The sequence below is a fragment of the Ostrinia nubilalis genome, chromosome 23, assembly GCF_963855985.1.
Source record: "Ostrinia nubilalis chromosome 23, ilOstNubi1.1, whole genome shotgun sequence".
NCBI lineage: Eukaryota > Metazoa > Arthropoda > Insecta > Lepidoptera > Crambidae > Ostrinia > Ostrinia nubilalis.
The window spans coordinates 7,302,527-7,321,814 of NC_087110.1; the positions used below are offsets into that span (position 1 = coordinate 7,302,527).

Here is a 19,288-nt window from a genome sequence, read left to right on the forward strand (position 1 = left end):
ATTGGCGGTCAAGCAAGATCCTGGCTACACAAGAGTTGCAGCGGTGGGAACAAGAGGTGGGAATAGTCCCGGTCCGGTTAAACCATGGCGGAGGCCTAAGGCAGATCATGAAATAAGCCATCATGATGAACTTACTTATTGCAACAACCCATGGGATAGAAAATTAGGATCAGTTACGCGTATTTATTTCCCCCTGATTTCTTCCTCCTTTATTATTTTCATCATCATTCAAGGCCGCTATTATTTTTCTTATTATTATCAGTTATTTAAAAACCAGCCAAGTGCGAGTCGGACTCACGCACGAAGAGTTCTGTACGGTACCATTGTACTATCGGCAAATAATCGCCATTTGATGAGAGCGAGAGCACAAACGGAATTGGATAGTTAACACTGCGGCCGTGTGTACAACATTAGATACCTACAATATCAAAACCTTTTCTTAGTTTCACCTGCCGTTGAAACCGAAATCACGTTTGTTGTAAGGGAGCCCCACTTATACAATTATTTCATTATATTTTAGTTACTTATAGCAGCAACAGAAATACATCATCCTAAAAATTTCTACTGTCTATCTAACACAGTTCCTGAGATAGGTAGAGTCTGGTGACAGACAGGTAGCTACAGTCCCGTTTTGAGTCTTCCAACGACTTGGTCCACTTTTAGCTTGGTCCACGGGCCAAGTTGCTTGTTTGAATTTTTTAATATTTTTTCTTCCGGTAACTAGAGCACCTTCAATGACTGATTCAAAAATTAAACACCAAATCAACAAAAATCTACTCTCCTGTAGAATCTTAGAATGAGTCCAGTTGCCGGAAAAAAATATTTATTGCCCCGTGGATAAAGCTAAAAGTGGGCCAAATCGCTGGAAGTTTTTATCCTTTAAGTACGGAATCCTAAAAACAGTCAGTTTTATCAACACAGTTCCGTTCAGTCAATGCATCCTGCTGCAAAGCTAAAACACTGTCGTTTTTGTTTAGTGCAGTCGTGTGTAGTGTTTGTTTTTAACAGTGAAGTGAAAAATGAAGTGGCCATTGTTCCTATTTTTATTTGTTGTGATAGGCGTTCATGCGCAGGAATCGAATTTTACGTTCACGTATGAAAGTAAGTATGTATTTTTTGTTGTACTAATAATTAAATTACCTACAAAAATAGAACAACATCATGAGCCTCTCCATGCAGATCAAATTGTCGAAAAATAATTCCAAAGTATAATTGATATAAAACCTTGATATTTTCTCTGTTTCTAATAGATTATACGCGCACTTTGAATTTATATTTTACTCGATAAAATGGGCTTTGAGAGGACATAAACAATAAATAAATTCTGCTCTAAGTACACACCAATGGTCATGGCCTTGAAGTAAAAAAACTACATTATTATATCTTTTTGTACCAATCAGAGCTTTTTGAAGATATGAGTGTTTTTCTTTTAATCTGTTTTTATGTTCACAATGTTACCTACCGTTTATAAAATTAAGCATTTCCATACTATACTTTTGGTCTCAGTGGCAACACACTGCAAAGAACACATCTGCCAGCGAGGCTACAGCTACGATACGTACTACAGCGTGGACGCAGAAGACAGAAAGAACTACAACTCTGACGGAGTCACCTTTGAGATGCACATCGCGATCCAAGCTGGCAGCAACGGGCATATACTGCTGTCTTCTGTAGCCTATCCGGACCATAATGATCCGGTTTACGAAATAGGTAAGTACAGAAGATATAGTCTGGTCTGTACTCTGTGAGCACGAAGAATTTTGTCCAATGACCCCAAGCTATCCATCCTTATCGCTCGCGCGTAATTATGTTGCTGTCGCGCTCGCATACTCACTGCGGGCGCCCGTTGCACAGTCGCGACAGCAATATAATTACGCGCGAGCGATAAGGATGTGTAGCTTGGGATCATTGGACAAAATTCTACGTGCTCACAGACCGGGCTTTAGCACATCGCACTATACATTTTTGTAGTAAATAAGTACCTATTTTAAACTGGTACTGCAGATCGCAATCCAAGCTGGGAGAAGAGGGAATATCCTGCTGTCTTCTGTGGCGTACCCAGATCATAATGATCCGGTATATGAAATAGGTAAATAAAGGCACATGGGACTATACATTTTTGTAGCAAATGAGTACCTATTTTAAACTAGTACTTCAGATCACAATCCAAGCTGGGAGCAAAGGGAATATCCTGCTGTCTTCTGTGGCGTACCCGGATCATTATGATCCCATTTATGAAATAGGTAAAGAAAAAGCCTACAGTTGTTGCAAAATAGCACCTTTTTCCAGTACATTAACTTTGTTGGTCACCTGTCCTTCACTTTGCACTGGAGTGAAGTCTATCCATAACACTTCCTCATGTTCTTCTGATTAATTTCGTTGCGTATCCTATGTTTACTTTTCCTCGGGAAATTATGCTATGACAGTTTAGTTTTACTTTCTTCCCAACTGCTGACTAGCTCTTCTGAGCTAGGTATAGTTTCGTAACTACAACATAGTTGTTAAGCTTGATGTTTTGTTGTGATTCCAGTGGTTGGTGGTGGTGGAAATAAATTCACGGAGCTACGGAGAAACCTAAAGAGGAACGCGAAGGCCTCATCGGTCACAGTTGGGATACTTTCAGCTGTGGAACTGCGAGGATTCTACATACGGCTTAAAGACAGTAAGCACTTTTATCCCTACCTACATTTTTATCGTATTAGCGTTTTCAAATCAATAATAATGACCTTGTTAATTAATGAAAATTATTTGGTATTAGAAGTAACAGCAAATTATATGTATTAGGTAGGTACTTACCTTAGATTTGCTGACTTCAATAAAATTATCATGGTAATGCTCGAAAATTTCGTTTAGATTTCTCAACAAGTGAGTCTCAGTATAGGCAAATAGACAAGATGAAGATCGTAGTATCGAGAGCATATGTAGTAAACAATTCCATCTTTAATTGATCAAAGTATAAATAAAAGGCCTCAAAAAGTCAGGAGAGTACCCAGAACATAAAGGATATCCAGAACAAATATCTTTTTGGATTTTGCAGAGTTACGAGTACATTATCAGTAAATTCCTACTACATTATGAATGTGCAATCTTCTTCTTTTTACAGACCTAATAGAATTCTCAAGAGAAGGAGCAACGGCACCAATAATCAAATACTATGACGTGTCCCCTCTTGACATCAAGTTCTTCAGCTTCGCAGCGTGGAACGGCGTTGAAGCAAAGTTCTTGTATGATTGTCCAAGACCGGGAGAAGGTAAGACTAATTTGGCAAAACATCAGATTTTACCGTACTTTTATCTCCCGAAAGTTACACAGGGTGGAAACGAAATTTTCGATTATTCCTAAACTAACTACCTACATTAGATATTGAAAAATGGTTACTGATCTTGAAAGTGCTTCACGAGCTCTATCAAATAGTACTAGGTTACCGAATAAACTGGATCTATTCCTAAATTCAATGTATACAGCTTCCTGTATTTAGTACCAGTATCTTGGGCAATAAAATATAAAGGTAAAAGCTCCTATCAATAATTTGTGAAGAGTTTATTATACCATTAATTATTTGAAGGTTCCAACGAAACAAGACACTCAAAAGAAATAAAGAGAAGACTGTCTGACTCCGAGCAACTGAAGGAGGATCTACTAAAATACAGGAGTCCGAATATGGCACCGGGTCCCAATGTCAGTGTGTCTGTGCATGTCAACATCACTGGACTCAAGTACAACGCGTTTGAATCTAAGCTTACGACGGGGATAAGTTTGATTACTGTAAGTACTACGGGACTATTCCCATCTCTCGTTCACACCGCTGCAACTTCTGTGTAGCCAGGATCTTCAGCTTTACCGCCAATAAAAACCCAACCAGTAAAGGTCAAAGTTTGTTCCGGGGGAATCTTAAACTGGTAGTAACAACAATGTATCATGATTTTCGTTTGAATTAAACTATTGTTTCAGTTCTGGATAGATGAAAACCTTGCGTGGGAGCCATCGAAATTCAATAATGTATCCAGTGTGTCATACCGCCAAGGTCAGATTTGGAGACCGATGTTCCAGGTTTATAAGTAAGTTTAATGTTTTACAACAACCTTAACGTGGGGTCTTTAATTTTCTATTGGGGCTCTTACATAATGAACTTTTTTATTTTTCAGCGCTGACAACTTGGACGCGTTAAAAACTATCGGCCACGAACTGATTTGGGTGTACCCTGACGGCTATGCCATATTCCACTCGAAAGCTACCATAGATTCGTGGTGTTTCACTGAAACTACTATCTATAATAGGTGAGCATTTCGAGATATACTTTAGCGCGCTGTAAACGGTGCAGATAACGGTGCGGTTGTGCAAGACGATGGTGTGCTTTATACTGTATGGAGTTTCACACAAAGAATACTGACCGCCGCTCGAGTTGATACGGTTACGTACGATTTCTTTTTGGGTTGGTAAGTGTGCTACATCCTTTATGGAGAAATATGCCAACATCAGTCCTCCACAACCCATCTGAATATTTTAGACCAAATCCTCCATTTGCCTCTGATATATTAGAGACATCCTTATGCAGTCGACTTTAAATGACCGACCTTTTCTGATGATGCTTATAGCAATTTTATAAAGCATTTTACAGACAAGAAGTGCTTCCAAAAAATTCTTCATGTCTACAGCTGGCCCCATGACAGCTACTCGTGCTCCATCGTGATACAGCCTTGGGAAGCGCACGAGACGATTTTCTTATCAAGATTGACTTACGACATGCTACGTCTAGCAGTAAGTTGATTCAAATTCTAATTTCTCTTTTTTATAATTTGTGAAGCCTTTTGTGTAAATTTTGTTACATCTCTTCTCCAAATGGCATACTAATTTTCATAAATCGTATATGATTTTTAGTAATTTAGTAATATCAATTCAATAATACTTTTTTTATTATTACAAACATCTTATATTTTACAGTTCATATACCAAGATGACTTGGTCGAAAACGAATGGGAGGTGACCAAGATCACGCAATTCATTGTACCAGCAGTGAAGTGGTACCGAATGTATCCTCGTAGCAAAGTAAATACCACACACCATGGGGACCGGCTGGTACTCAATCTGGACTTTCAGAGGAAGCCGACGAATTACAACATTGTATTCTACACCCCTTTACTTGGTAAGACCTTGATGTACAGTGGGCCACAGTTCCAGCTACCCAGTTCCATTTTTCTCTCGCTCTCATCAAAATTAAATGGTGATTCTTTGCGATAGAACGAGACGTCATGAAATGGGTTGCTGGAAATGTGGCCTATAGTACATGTAAACGTATCAACTAAGGCCTTGTCCAGGAGGGCGAAATCACCGCGAATGTCTTCGCGCATAGTATCAGTTGACAATTCGACTCGCGCGTGTCTTATGGACGCAATGTATTGGCTGCTAGTATCTCTCTCACCAACGCGTGTATGATTCTACGCGCGAAGACATTCGCGGCGAATTCGCTCTCCTGGACAAGGCCTAATAGTTTTAATATATGGCTGTGCAGAAGGAGAAATGTATACTGTATATTTTTTAAAATAATAAACCTACATACTATGTCTCTTTCTTTTAGATATATCGTACACCTATATTACAGGTATTAAAACTGATACTGCTTCGATAGAGTAGCTAAAACGCACGATTCCGATACGGTGTAAAAAGGTGTACGGTGGTAAAAGTAGCATGTTTGGTATGGCCCTTAATATCTGTTTATTGTTCCAGTGCTGGTGACCTTCGTCTTAATGTCCTTCTGGAATAAGCCGCTTCAAATGTCCCGAGTTTGGTTCTATGCTGGAGCTACCATACTCATTTGCATTGGATTATGTTACATCGAGTACATGATGCCTTGTCACACTATTCCTACGATTCGTAAGCATTGTTTTTTCAACCTTTTCTATCTATACTAATATTATAAATGCGAAAGTAACTCTGTCTGTCTGTCTGTCTGCCTGTCTCTCTTTCACGCCTAAACCACTAAACCGATTTTGATGAAATTTGGCATAGAGATAGTTTGAGTCCCGGGAAAGGACATAGGATAGTTTTTATCCCGGTTTTTGAAACAGGGACGCGTGCGATAAAGTTTTTCTGTGACAGACAAAATTCAACGCGGGCGAAGCCGCGGGCGGAAAGCTAGTACTTAATAAATATATACTTAGATACAATTTTAAATAGGCTTAGAGCCAAAGCAACGATGCGTTGCTGCGTCGTACCGCAAAAATTTCGCCGTATCGCGCCACGCCGCACCGCTCATGTGCCCGCCACAGATATTTCTAAGACGACACAGCGACATCGCCCCCAAAATGCATTGTGAGCTTTGGACTCTTACTTAAAACTGGATCATCACCTTCTTTCCAGTGGTACTCTACATAACGGTGTTAGGAGGCATTCTACTAGCTATGCTGCTTCAAGTGATAATGATGACTTCTGTCACCGAAAGGTTGTGCAAGACAACAGTAATGCAAAATCTACTCTCCGCTTATTGGTTTAGGGCGGTGTTTTGTTTGCCAGTTATCAAGGTATGGTTATGCTCATTATCTTAACTTTGATTTTTTTTTTCAATCAAACACCTATACTGAGTTCTGTGAGAATGGCATATTATTTATTTATTTTTTGGGAAATATACAGTTACAGTATCATTTAACTTAGACATAAGGGTCTGTGTTGCCAATTTAGGAAATGCAAATTCGAATAGCCTGTCTATGCTAGCTAGCTAGTTCTCTACACAACTTAGAGATGCCGCTGCCAGTCTCATAGATCGTGGTGAATCTAAGCACTTAAGTATCAAATAGAATTTTCTAACTTTTAAATCTGAGATTATTTTATTTACCATCAGATCTGCAGAAACTACAACACGATTAATGAAGGGTATTCGACTCAAGACGATGAAGACTACTGCGAAATAGACCAAGGCAAGAGCAATGTGGAAGAGATGCAGACTGAAGCCAACAAGTACTGTGAGAAGGAGGAATTCGCAGAAGTAGTTGACAAGATCATGTTTGTTGTCTATTCTGTGACATTCGCCATAATGTTAGGCTTACACTATTAAAGATGAAGTTGTGTCTCGAAATTAAACAATAAGAGTAGGCGCACACCGTTGATTTTTAGTTGGCCGATAGTTGTGCCCTATTTTAAATTGTATGAAGAATCGGCCAAATCGAATTGGCGTAGTGTGCGCACTCCCATACATGCCCATACTGATCAACTGCCCGACTAAACTATCGGCCGACGAAAAATCAACTGTGTGCGCCTACTCTAACTTTGCAGAAACATATTTTTTATTTACTTTGCCTTGTTTACGTTGTTATGAAAAGAGTGCCATTTCCTTGGACTCTAGGAGATTCATAATACTTGTACTATAGATTTGTCTTCAATTCTTCTTTTAAGGGCCTGGAAGTAGGTTTCCATATTTAATGATGGTGATGATGAGGAGGGTTGTTATGGCCAGGAGGGCCGTGATGGCCAGGAGGGCCGTGATTGCCAGTAGGGCCGTGATGGCCAGGAGGGCCGTGATTGCCAGGAGGGTTGTTGGGTCCGGCTTCTGAAATAAATTAAGGAAGTAATTTGAATTGATCCTTTTTCATAACATTCAGTCAAACTTATACATGGATTTACTAGACAATAGCAGCCTTTCAGATAGCAGCTAGTATAATATTAACCTTGATTGAGTTAATACAATACCATAAATTATCGGGTTATGCGTACCTACCACTGTTACAATCTGATCAGAGATCAGCTAGGATCAATTTGCATGCCCGAGAGGGCCAATATTGCAGAACATCTGCTAATATTTTAAAAATTGTAGCAATAAATAGTTGAGAGTATCAATCAGTCTATAAGAAAGGATAAAACCTATTTCAACCCCTTATATTATTACGAGTATTTCGTTAAGCACAGTCGCACACTACACGGACTGTTTTTATTTTGTAATCTCACCGGGTATAAAATTTCTCATCACTGTTAGTAGTTGTAGTAGTATCTAGTTCGGATGTCGTACCTGATGAGCCTTCAGCTAGAACTGTGTTGATGGTGTTCAGCAGAGGGAATGTTCCCTCTCCACAGAGGCCGTGGAAGTCATCAGTCTCGATACTCCAGAGCATGATACCGCGAAGGTTGAAGCTGTTGGCGTACTCCACTTTGGTGGTGATGGATTCAACGTTATCGAAAGATACCCAGTTGTAGTCGAGGAAGGCGTAAGGCACTTTGGCAAGGTTGTCGGTTTGGACGGTCCAAGAAGACTCGTTCTGAAGGATATGGCAGAACTGTGAACAAGAAAAAGATACATACGTCAATGAAGCAGTGACATCTTTTGCTATAAAGTAGGAATAATTATTGAATTCATGTGAATTAGTAATTGTGAATTAGTAGCTGTAGTAATTGAGTTTTATATAAATGCTCTCTTATCTTATACGAGTGTTGCCATATAGTAGAGAATCTTATGAAGTTAGTAGGCTGATCTACATAGTCTTCTCACGTTAGGCTAATTCTAATGCCTGATCTTCATTCAAGGATTTTATCCTGTTGTAAAAAACCTCCTTGATGAATAAAGTGGTCGATTATTATGACCCTTTGCTCATTAACTAACATAATATTGTTTAACTAGACAGATTTAAGCAGCACTTACCTCGTTATACCCAACATATCCACTTTCAGCAGTGTAAGGACCGGCGAGACCAGCTCCGTTGGAAGGTGAATTTGGAGCGTTAACTGAAGGGTCACTCAGGTTGAATGTGCGCCCGTAAAATGGAACCCCCATAACCAACTTCTCGGGAGGACATCCTGGAATAATAAAGGAAGGTTTTAAGGTGAAGAAATGTTTAGTGCCCATGGATTGGACAGATTAATTCGAAGCCGCAATCATTGGTCTGAATAACTCAAAGGAAGGCTGCTGTCCTGGAGGAATGGCGGCGGATTGCGAGGCTTGCAACCAAACCAGATGTAACGACCACGACCACTCGTCAAAAGTGTAGCGACGAAGAGAAGAAGTTGAGAAGAGCATCTTCGAGATCAAAAATACTTGTTTTACGAAGTATTGTTTCTCAAAGATCTGAAGGTCATTACCTGCACTAAGCCAATACTTGACAGCATTATTGACGTTGTACAGAGTGGTTTCGTTTTCAGCACTCTCTCCTTCACTTATGAACAGAGGCGCGTTGTGGCCGGTCACGGAGTCCCAGGAGCCGTGCATGTCGTATGTCATAACGCCAATGTAGTCTACGTACCTGGTGTGGAAAGATGGATTATTATAATGCATACAGTGGAATATAATAAAGAATTCGAGTAACAGAAGAGATAAGTAGTGCCAGTAGTCTTGAACGCTCAAGATTCATTAACAGTAGGCCTAAGATGCGCGCCACGATAAGCGGTTATCACGCCATTTTATCGATTTTGCCCATATACACTCGACAGCAAATAAATCGCACCACCCGCGACAAGCACTTTCAAACGTATGCATCCCCACTTCACACCAATATTGGTACCATTCAAAAACCTAGTTCTAAACTTCATTTCATTATATTAAAGGTTTTTACCCCAAAAATGTTTCTTTAGAAGGATCCAGAGTCACTTCTTCAAAAAAAAGATAGTTACGCTTGAGCCAACTTTTATGGCTATAAAACTGTTAAGTTGGGATTAATCGCTATCCATCTGTTAAAGACGACACGTGTGATCATTATTTGGTTTTATAACCATAAAATTTGGTCTAATTGATCCCAGAGGTGAGCCCAAAGTGAGGTCTTTTTTTAAGTCACATTTATGGTATAATTATTATGTTAATCATTTATTAAGAAATTAAATGTGTTTTTCTTTAAGGATATTTATTGGGCTTTCAAATAACACCAATATTGTTGGGGCACCATTATTGTGTCAAAAGAAAATCTTTAAAGTTCGCGTCGTGGGTGGTGCGATTTATTTGCTGTCGAGTGTATTTTGACGTCGATAAAAGTTATCACGGCGCGCATCTTAGGCCTACTGGTCTGTGATAATAGCAAATGATGTCTCTAATAGTATACTTATGCCCGATTTCACCATCAATCCCTAATTTTTAAGTGACCTCTATGGTAACACATAACAGGAATTTTGTTTTCATAGGGGTCACTTAAAAATTAGGGATTGGAGGTGAAAACGGGCATTAGTGTAATTTATTTATTTTGTGAAAGTCTTTATTTATAACACCACGTTTGTGCGTTATTTCAACTAACCCGAAACTAAGTAGATTTTGTGCTATAGCGATATTATACTTTGTGCTATAGAGTAGAGATGGGTTATACTAGGTAAATTTGATACTAGGTGCACCTATTCCTAGTATTTATTAATACTCGATCCAAATACCTATTCCACCTAGTACGTAGTAATTTAGCATACTTGACGCGACTAGTGCGGACTAATCCACGTAATATGACTTTAAAATACAATTTTCTTTGAAAAGATACAACCGTAGTATGAATAATGCAATTTGAAATTGAATAATAATTCCTCCCTTCATACTTCAACAGGCTTAGGACTGTCAACTTAAAAGTTGGCGTATTTAAAAGATATCAATTTCATAAAAATATTTACATATTTTTTCTTATTTACATGAATATGGTTTGACTACGTTTGTGTGCGTTTGCTTCGTCGTGCTCAAATTTGTTCGGTCAGACAGAGACGGAGTGAATCTCTACGTTCGCACATAAGCTTAGCGAGAAATACTAGGTGCGCGTAATACACGACTACGGATTACGCAACAATAACCTCTATTACTTTGACGGTAGGGTCGGAAATCGTGTAATTCATAAAATACTAGGTGGATCAAGTATTTAAAAAATTGGAATAGGTGCCGCCTAGTACTGTAAAATACCTAGTGTGTGGATCTGTTCTAGTAAATACGTCTCATCTCTACTATAGAGACATAGATTAAAAACTCTAGGCACAAATTGTCTTGCTCATCTCACTAACATTAGCCTCAACACAAAAACAACTGATACGCCATCTACGGCGCAAAACATCAAAAGTCTTAGCCTGAAAGAACATACTTGGCAACACTTGGAACGTCATAGGACTGCACAGCAGCTTCCTCCACAGCAGATACAGCGACTGTCAGCAGTAGACCGTAATTATCGAATTCCTCCCTCAACTCCTTAAGGAGAGTGCTGAAGTTCTCAATGTCGTCTTCACCATGCACCGTGTCTCTGCGATTGGGGTACTCCCAGTCTACGTCCAGACCATCGAAGTTGTATTCCAGTATCATTGCCAGAGAGGTGTTGATGAAGTTCTGCCGATATTCTGGTTCTGCAGCCATCTGCAATATTTCAAATTCAAATTGTTTATTACACGAAACTTAATATTTAATATTGTAAAATAAGTTGTACCTATTCCTGTTGCTACTTAGTTTGGATATTGGGGTACATTACGGCCTATTCAAGATTGATACTTAGAGATAATCTGCATTATAGTACCTACATTTGTATATTACTAAGCCGTTTTCTAAGCTGATTTGCATCAGCAATTAAACTGTCTGCTACTTTGTTAGTAAAATTGATTAGGTAGGTGCCTAATTCCAAATCTTAAGTATGTTAATTAATGCCATAAACGAAATACAATTAAGGCAGATAACAAAATGTAGTTGTGGAAAAGTAAAAGTAAGTAGAAACTTACAATAGAGTAATTAGCTGACCCTTCGCTCCATCCTCCGACAGCTACAAGCGTTTTGAGGTTCGGGTTCTTTTCTTTCAACGAAGTGAAGTTCTTGAAGTTACCTGTTGTTTTTTTTTTCAAAGTCTGTTAGTAGGTTTAGATAGTCGGAGAAATAGAGGATCGACATGGGATTTACTACACTGGTCATCACAAAAATCGACCCTCCCGCGACAAGCACTTTCAAACGTATGCATCCCCACTTCCCACTAATATTGGCACCATTTAAAAGCCTAGTTCTAAACTTCATTTCATTAAAGGAAAGGTTTTTACCCCAAAAATGTGTCTGTAGAAGAATCCAGAGTCACTTCTCCAAAAAATAGGTAGTTACGCTTGAGCCAACTTTTGGCTATAAAACTGTTAAGTAGGGATTAATCGCTATCCATCTGTTAAAGAGGACACGTGAGATCATTATTTGGTTTTATAACCATAGAAATTGGTCTAATTGATCCCAGAGGTGAGCCCAAAGTGAGGTCTTTTTTGAAGTTACATTTGATGATGATGATGATGATGATCGTTTATTAAGAAATTAAATGTGTTTCTTTTAAGGATATTTATTGGGCTTTCAAATAACACCAATATTGTTGAGGCACCATGATTGTGTCAGTAGAAACGAGATTTCCTGTAAAACGTGGGCCGATTTTTGTGATGATCAGTATAGTATCATAGAAAAAACAAATGAAAGAATCAACGTTCGTTTTGATAGGTCTTAGTGGAGACTATTCCCTATTCCGTTTGATTTTAGAGTAATTATGATAATACATTTCTAACATGAATCGCCGGCAAGAAGACTATAATAGATGATTTCACGATTAAAATGCAAATCTAAGTAGGTACTGTAAAAAAGAAGTCTGTCTTGTTATATTTTATAAACCCATTTTTAATTGCAAAGTAGGTAGGTAGTAATGTTTATGTACAATTCAAAGTCAATTTTGTTTGCAAATTGAGATGATAAATATCAATTTTCACGAGCACTAACCACAAAACAGATAGGTAGTAACAGAAGACGATCATCACGGCCACAGTGTTAACTATCCATTTCCGTTTTTGCTCTCGCTCTCATCAAATGGTGATTCTTTGCGATAGAACGAGACGATATGACCGGCAATGGGCAGTTAACACTGTTGCCGATAATACTTCATTTTGCATACGCACACAGACAAGGCATTCAAGCTCGCACTAGTTTAGACTGGTTCGCGACACTTCGCGTGCTATTGGCAATATCGTGCCTGTAAGCATTGTCTATGAGAGTTGCCCGAGCGCACTTTGTATAATAATATAGATTTTCTTCTACTTCTATCTAATTTTTGCACTAACCTCTTTCAACATCAAGTTCAGGGTCAAGCGCCTGAGCTGTTCCTTCAGCGTCGATGCCGATGAAGGCATACACCAGATGCGTGCAGAGGAATGGGTCGATGTCGTCTACGTCGAACTTGCCCAAGCCAGTCCGGTATATCGCCCATGTGCCATAGTAGCAGACTACTATTTCTGTAAGAAGACGTTAATGTTATGTAGCCAATATCTTAGGTTCAACATCATCATCTTCATCATCATCTCAGCCATAAGACGTCCACTGCTGAACATAGGCCTCCAACAATGCTTTCCATGTTAACCCGGTTGTTAGCGGCCTGCGTCCAGCGCTTATCTTAGGTTGTATCTTAGGTTAGTTGATATTATTATGATACTGAAGCGATGATAGCCGAACGGTGAAAGGTGTCCGACTAGCCGACTTGACGTCGAGGAAGGCTGGTGTAAGCCTTGCCGCTACTAACTGCTGTAGTGAGCCCACTCATGGTCGTGACACAAGCATATTTAGCTTAGTATGAGGGGTTAACGGGACTATCAGTGATTTGTGCAATACATCGGCAAGCGTTATAGGATGCTCTCTAGCTGGATGAAGTGACGATAAGCCGAAGACAGAGTCATAATTATGGCATGTAATATTCATTATCATCATTTCAGTCATAGGACATCCACTGCTAAACATAGGCCTCCACCAATGATTTCAAGATTTAGATTCTTTGGTAGCGGCCTGCACCAGCGCTTTCCTTCTACCTTTACAATTACCGGCATATTTTGAGGCATACCTATACCCAGCAATAGACTGCTCTAGGCTGACGATGATAATTATAATAATGATGATGATGATTATTGGTGTGAAGTTCCCAATAATAAGGTTGGATTTGTAGCATCTGAAATTGAATCAACTGGTAATCTGAAAAAGGCTATGGCTTGCTACAGAGGGTATGGTTCCATGTAACATATAACTTGAACTGTGGAAGGAAGCTTTTTTTTCTACATGTTCCTGTTAATCTATAAAACAAAATAAAATTGTATCTTACTATCGTCATTCGCGAACACCGCACTGGCACAAAAACTCAACACAAATAATAAAATCAATCGCATAGTGAAGCCTGGTTCGAACTTTACTATGGCATTCAAGACAGCTATTTCAAGAATATATACATCCCATCAAAAACAATACTTGTCAAAAAAAACAAGTTTCGCAACTCAGTTGTTCTACGGTAAAAAGTTGTGAGATCCATGTAATACCAAGTCCAGGCCAGGAAATCTTTAACGTTTTACATAAATTATTGACTTGGCCATCGCACTAAATAATTTAATTTACACGTGTTTTCATGCGATGACCAAGTCAATATATTTATGTAAAACGTTAAAGATTTCCTGGCCTGGACTTGGTATTACATGGATCTCACAACTTTTTACCGTAGAACAACTGAGTTGCGAGACTTGGTTTTTTTGACAAGTATTGTTTTTGATGGGATCTCATTTCTTTTTGTATTTTGTAGACAGCAGTTATGTATCTAGAAAACTGGACCGAAATTAAAAAATTTTGCTCGACTTGGCGGTTGCACTACCGTGCCCCCAAATATTTTAGTTTTTCCTTGATTCATACACCAAACACTACTTATATTCCAAATTTGAAGCTTCTAGGTCTGCTAGAAGTGCCTTAGAATTTTGATGATCGGTGAGTTAGTCAGTCAGTCAGTGAGTCAGTGAGTGACAAAATTAAGTAACTTTGACCCATTATAATTCTTAAACTACTGGTTCAAATTGAATGAAATTTTAAATATACCGTGTCTTTACAATGCCTGCATAGCTAATGAAAATTCAGCCTTCTAGTTTTATCCACAACGAAGTTACAGGCGGTCGAAAATGGCCTGAATTGCTTCGAGAAAAGGATGGTACGGCCGTGCCGCTTTTTTGCTCGACTTGGTGGGGGCACTGCCGTGCCCCCAGATTCCTTTTATCAGATAATTTATGAATGACGCTACTAAATTGATAAAACTACAAATCAATTACTTTTAGCGCATAATTACAGCCTAAATTATACACTGCATAAGTGCATATAAATAAACATTAGCAGCTACAAAAAATTACGCGTGGTGAAATCTAGTTTAACGTGACTTTTAGTAATATGGAAATTCCATTTTTATTATCTGACTAATTTTATTTAAATAAAAATAATTAAAATGAAGATATCAATTTTCTGACTTCACCATACCATTTATATGCCCATGTTAACATGGGCTAGTGTCGGCTCATTATACCGATTTACCTAACACCCTGTATAATACGTAATTCACATAAAAATGTTGCATTGAGACCCCTGTTTCTTTATCAAATTTGAGTTACGAGTAGTTTGTAGTTCCGTAGCCTGCTGCTGTGCCCACCCCAGAATGGTCTAGTGCCCACCTCAAGATGTTGGGCATGGAACTTAATAACTTCACTAAGGCTGGGTTGCACCATCGTACTTTAACTTTGACAAACGTCAAAAACTGTCAAATTCCATACAAAAAGCACCGGTTATCGTCATAGTTACGGTCAAAGTTAGGTGGTGCAATTCAGCCTAAGTATAACTAATCGCACCCATCTTTAACCCCGATAGTAGGTAAGTACTTAGTACTTAATTACTACAAAATAAATAAAATATGTTCTCAAATAATATAATTAGTAAAACCAGTTTTGACGCATAAAATCGATAGGCCTACATGTGCCTCACGAATAATATACCTATTAAGATAAACTGAAAAAAAAAATTGTTAACCAACTCCACTAGCAGTCGTAACGTAGTACATTAGAAGATAGGCCTACTTAATTTAAAATTAAACCGAAAATCTTTCTTTTGATGAACTGCTACATCCACAGATACAATTTGATAGTGTCAGCAATCAGTCATTATACAAGATAAGCTTATCAATTTTCCGGCAACACACGTCCAATAAATAATGACTGATTACAGAAAAATAATGTGCTTACACATCGAATCTATAGAGAAAGTAGGGCAGACTGTTTAGAAGTATTTTCAATAAGACGGCTCGCAAATATTTGTCGGTGAAGACAGTATACAGGGTGTCCCAGAATGGGTGAATCAAACTGAATCAAATCAAATATGAAAAAAAAACTTGAGTTCGGAATTTTTTATTAAATAAAGTGCTCTAAACTCGAAATCTAGTTATTATTTTCAAAAGTTTGTTTACAGATAAACGAAGCGATCATGTAAAAATAATATTAGTAAGAAAAAAGTACAAATAAACTCCAAACGCAGCAATTATAGCCAGATACTTAGGCAAAGCTGATTTATTTTCACTTTTTAAAAAAAAAATTTTTGTTTCCTTATGAGCTTTATTTTTTTTTCATATTTTTTAGGGATTAGTAGAGCTACCTCCCCTTATATTAGCAGTTTGATTCACCCATTCTGGGACACCCTGTATTTGTGTACACTCTGCAGACAGTTGATTATCTAGCTAGATAGATAAACATGTAGATACATTATATGGGTAAGTATGTACGTAGTTCTACATTACGAGCTTTACAATAAAATTGCCCTATGTACTTATCTTCAGCCTGAAAACATTTTGTAGCGCACCAGTACTGAAATTGATATCTATGAAACTTATTCCCCATACAAATGATATCAGCGTTTCCATTTTAAAAAGTTGTTATGTAACTTACCAGAGTCACATCTTTTGTGAGAATAATTGCTAAATGCTAAGGCTGAGTTGCACCACAGATAATATAATACTAGGTTGCACCATATTACTTTAACATTGACAAACGTAAAAAATCTGTCAAATTCCATCCAAAAAGCACCGGTTATCGTTATAGTTAAGGTGGTGCAACTCACACTTAGTAGATTGTTTGATACAATTACTACGAATTGCCTACTTACGAATTATTTATAATTTTAGACTGTTATTTAAAATTAAATGTTATTCTGTAGTTCTACAAAGGCGACCTAAACTTGTTATTGGCATAAAATCCCTTATTTACAGCCTTTACTGGAAAGTCAACAGGCGAGGCTTTCCTGGAAGAGGAATTAATAAACACTGGCCTAGTTTAAAACAAAATCTTGCAGAAGAAATTACTTTGATGACTAGTTTTTTTCCAAAAAATATACGCGAATGTCGTCGACATACATTTTTAAACGGCTTTTTAAATCTAAAATCATGCAGAGGTAAGTTTTCAGGCAATAGCACGTCATCACATATTATTATCACGATGTAAGTAGGTACTTAACTGGATTTAAAGCTGACTTCAGAAAACAGGTTTGTAAATTAAACTTAAAAGATTTTATTTTATTTTAGCGCGGAAATGCAGCCAGCATTCTGGGCACCATGTCGCGTTGTTTGGACAGCGATTTGGGACATATTTTTTATTTGTAAATATTTAATTTTAGTCTATGTAGGTTAATTATTTGTATTATTCTTTCCTAAAATATTAATGTCAGTTGTAACTTGAATTAGTCTTTTTATTCTTATTCTCGTCTCCTTTGGACGCAAGTCATTAATAATAACTTGAACATTTTTACACTGCGCCTCTAGTCCCAAACTAAGCAAAGCTTGTACTATGGGTACTAGACAACGGGTATAAACATACTTTAAATACTTTTTATGTAACACCCAGACCAGTCACAGAAATTAAAATTCATCATTTCAATTTCTGCCCGGCCGGAAATCGAACCCGGGACCTCTCGGTATAGTAATCCGTTCTGAGCCACAACACCAAACGGCCGACATTGATGGTCCAACCGATGTCATCATGCCTATTACTCGTACCACCTGTAGTTAAAGTTAAAAGCTATGAATATGAATATGAATTCCAATAGCCAACAAATAACTTTAATCGAAATTGCATCAGCCAATACATATTTCTTGAGATGTTTGCTGCGGCAAGCAATGCTGCAATATAATCCTTGGGGATTCCAGCAGATCACAGTTCACGAGATTGCAATCTCTGGCTGTCTGACATAGGTAGTTCTTACTGAGATAAATTGTTTGCAAAATATTTATGGTTCGTTCAGTTACTGTACAGTTAGGAACTTCGTTTGAGCGCCAGTAAAAATAAAGGGTGAATAAATTGTTAGTGTAGTAGATGAGTACTATCTATTCTTGATAGATCCCAACTGAAAAATCATCTCTAGTTTACTAACAGGATAAAAATAGGATTTGCTCCAAACTTTTCACGCTAGAATAGGCCTGTTCGCGTATTTTTTGTCCCTTACTTGCATTTTATGACATCAACAAGAAGAGTAAATCATAATGATGTATTTAAAAGATGATATGGAACTATTCCCACCTCTCGTTCCCACCGCTGCAACTCCTGTGTAGCCAGGATCTACAGCTTGATCGCCGATAAAAACCCAATCAGTGAAGGTCAAGTTTGTCCCGGCGGAAAGTTAACTGTCATTGGACCCGCAACGAAATTAATCAGAAGAACATAGGAGGAATGCGAAGTTAAAAGATGATAGGGAATAATGGAAAAGTATATGAATAAGTACTGATGTACTTTGTGAGTTCAAGAAAGCGATATGTTTCCCAAAATCTTGTGTTATCTTAAAAAATACCACATCCACGTTTGTTTGTGCTCGAATAATTCTCCGTGTATTTATCATGACAATGGATCAGCCTTTTTAAGATCCCCCAGGCGACGCGGATAAATAATTTGGGGAGATATGTTTTGACATGGACTCAGCTTTTTTCTCGTACCAAAACAAAGTTGTAATAACAACTGCTTTGTACCTACTTTGATTGTTAGAGTAATTGTTTGTTACAGTCAAATCGATATTTAAATAATGGATTTTGTAACTAAAAATCTGTCTTAGCTATTTTTATAATTTACTAGTACTGTTATTTACGTCTATTACCGATTGTCACCACTGAGGATAAATGGGAAAAATATCCAAGAGGTCTATATCCAATTACGTTTGAGCATCACATGGGATGGGAATTTAAATCCCAGTAGTCCAGTTAATGGAACTACTGGGAATCCCAGTACTCCACTGGGAATACACGGAGAGTTCTTGGGAAATCGTGTTTCCCAAGAAAATAATTAAATGATCGTTATAATGAGATTAGAGAGAATATGCTTATACAAGAATTATTCAACAGATTGTTATTAATAAAACAAATAAAGTAGAAAAGGCTTCATTTATTTAATTTTTAAATTACATTCAGAGAATATTCACGCCGAAAGATAAATTATTTAGATAAGATTCTTCAAAATACTGCTCATGATGTATGGTAATCAATGTTTGTTACATTGAAGATCAAAGAAAATCGAAATAATATCTTTGAAAACAACGATACTAGGAAAT

The 19,288-nt window shown here is 37.8% G+C and overlaps 2 protein-coding genes and 1 long non-coding RNA gene across 4 annotated transcripts in view; 2 read left to right on the top strand and 1 right to left on the bottom strand.

The window, feature by feature from the left end:
- Positions 1 to 19,288, top strand: part of LOC135083396 (uncharacterized) — a 121,929-nt gene that overhangs the window by 42,793 nt on the left and 59,848 nt on the right. The window lies entirely within an intron of this gene.
- On the top strand, positions 932 to 7,223 carry LOC135083473 (neuronal acetylcholine receptor subunit alpha-5-like). The gene is made up of 12 exons (XM_063978209.1): positions 932 to 1,101; positions 1,507 to 1,710; positions 2,531 to 2,662; positions 3,104 to 3,250; positions 3,566 to 3,765; positions 3,952 to 4,058; positions 4,146 to 4,277; positions 4,656 to 4,758; positions 4,942 to 5,143; positions 5,725 to 5,871; positions 6,358 to 6,518; positions 6,836 to 7,223. Exons 1-12 carry the CDS (start codon positions 1,020 to 1,022, stop codon positions 7,046 to 7,048), a joined length of 1,830 nt encoding a protein of 609 aa, XP_063834279.1. The 5' UTR covers positions 932 to 1,019; the 3' UTR covers positions 7,049 to 7,223.
- On the bottom strand, positions 7,309 to 14,099 carry LOC135083474 (probable chitinase 2). Of its 2 annotated transcripts, XM_063978210.1 has the most exons (8): positions 14,013 to 14,099; positions 12,988 to 13,158; positions 11,635 to 11,735; positions 11,013 to 11,278; positions 9,061 to 9,221; positions 8,624 to 8,778; positions 7,997 to 8,261; positions 7,309 to 7,540 (listed from the first exon to the last, which is right to left on the bottom strand). In XM_063978210.1, the coding sequence occupies exons 1-8, from the start codon at positions 14,074 to 14,076 to the stop codon at positions 7,410 to 7,412; spliced, it is 1,314 nt and encodes a 437-aa protein (XP_063834280.1). In that variant the 5' UTR covers positions 14,077 to 14,099; the 3' UTR covers positions 7,309 to 7,409. The 2 variants fall into 2 exon arrangements, with proteins under 2 accessions (XP_063834280.1, XP_063834281.1); XM_063978211.1 differs by lacking the exon at positions 12,988 to 13,158 and having other exon boundaries at positions 7,311 to 7,540; positions 14,013 to 14,095.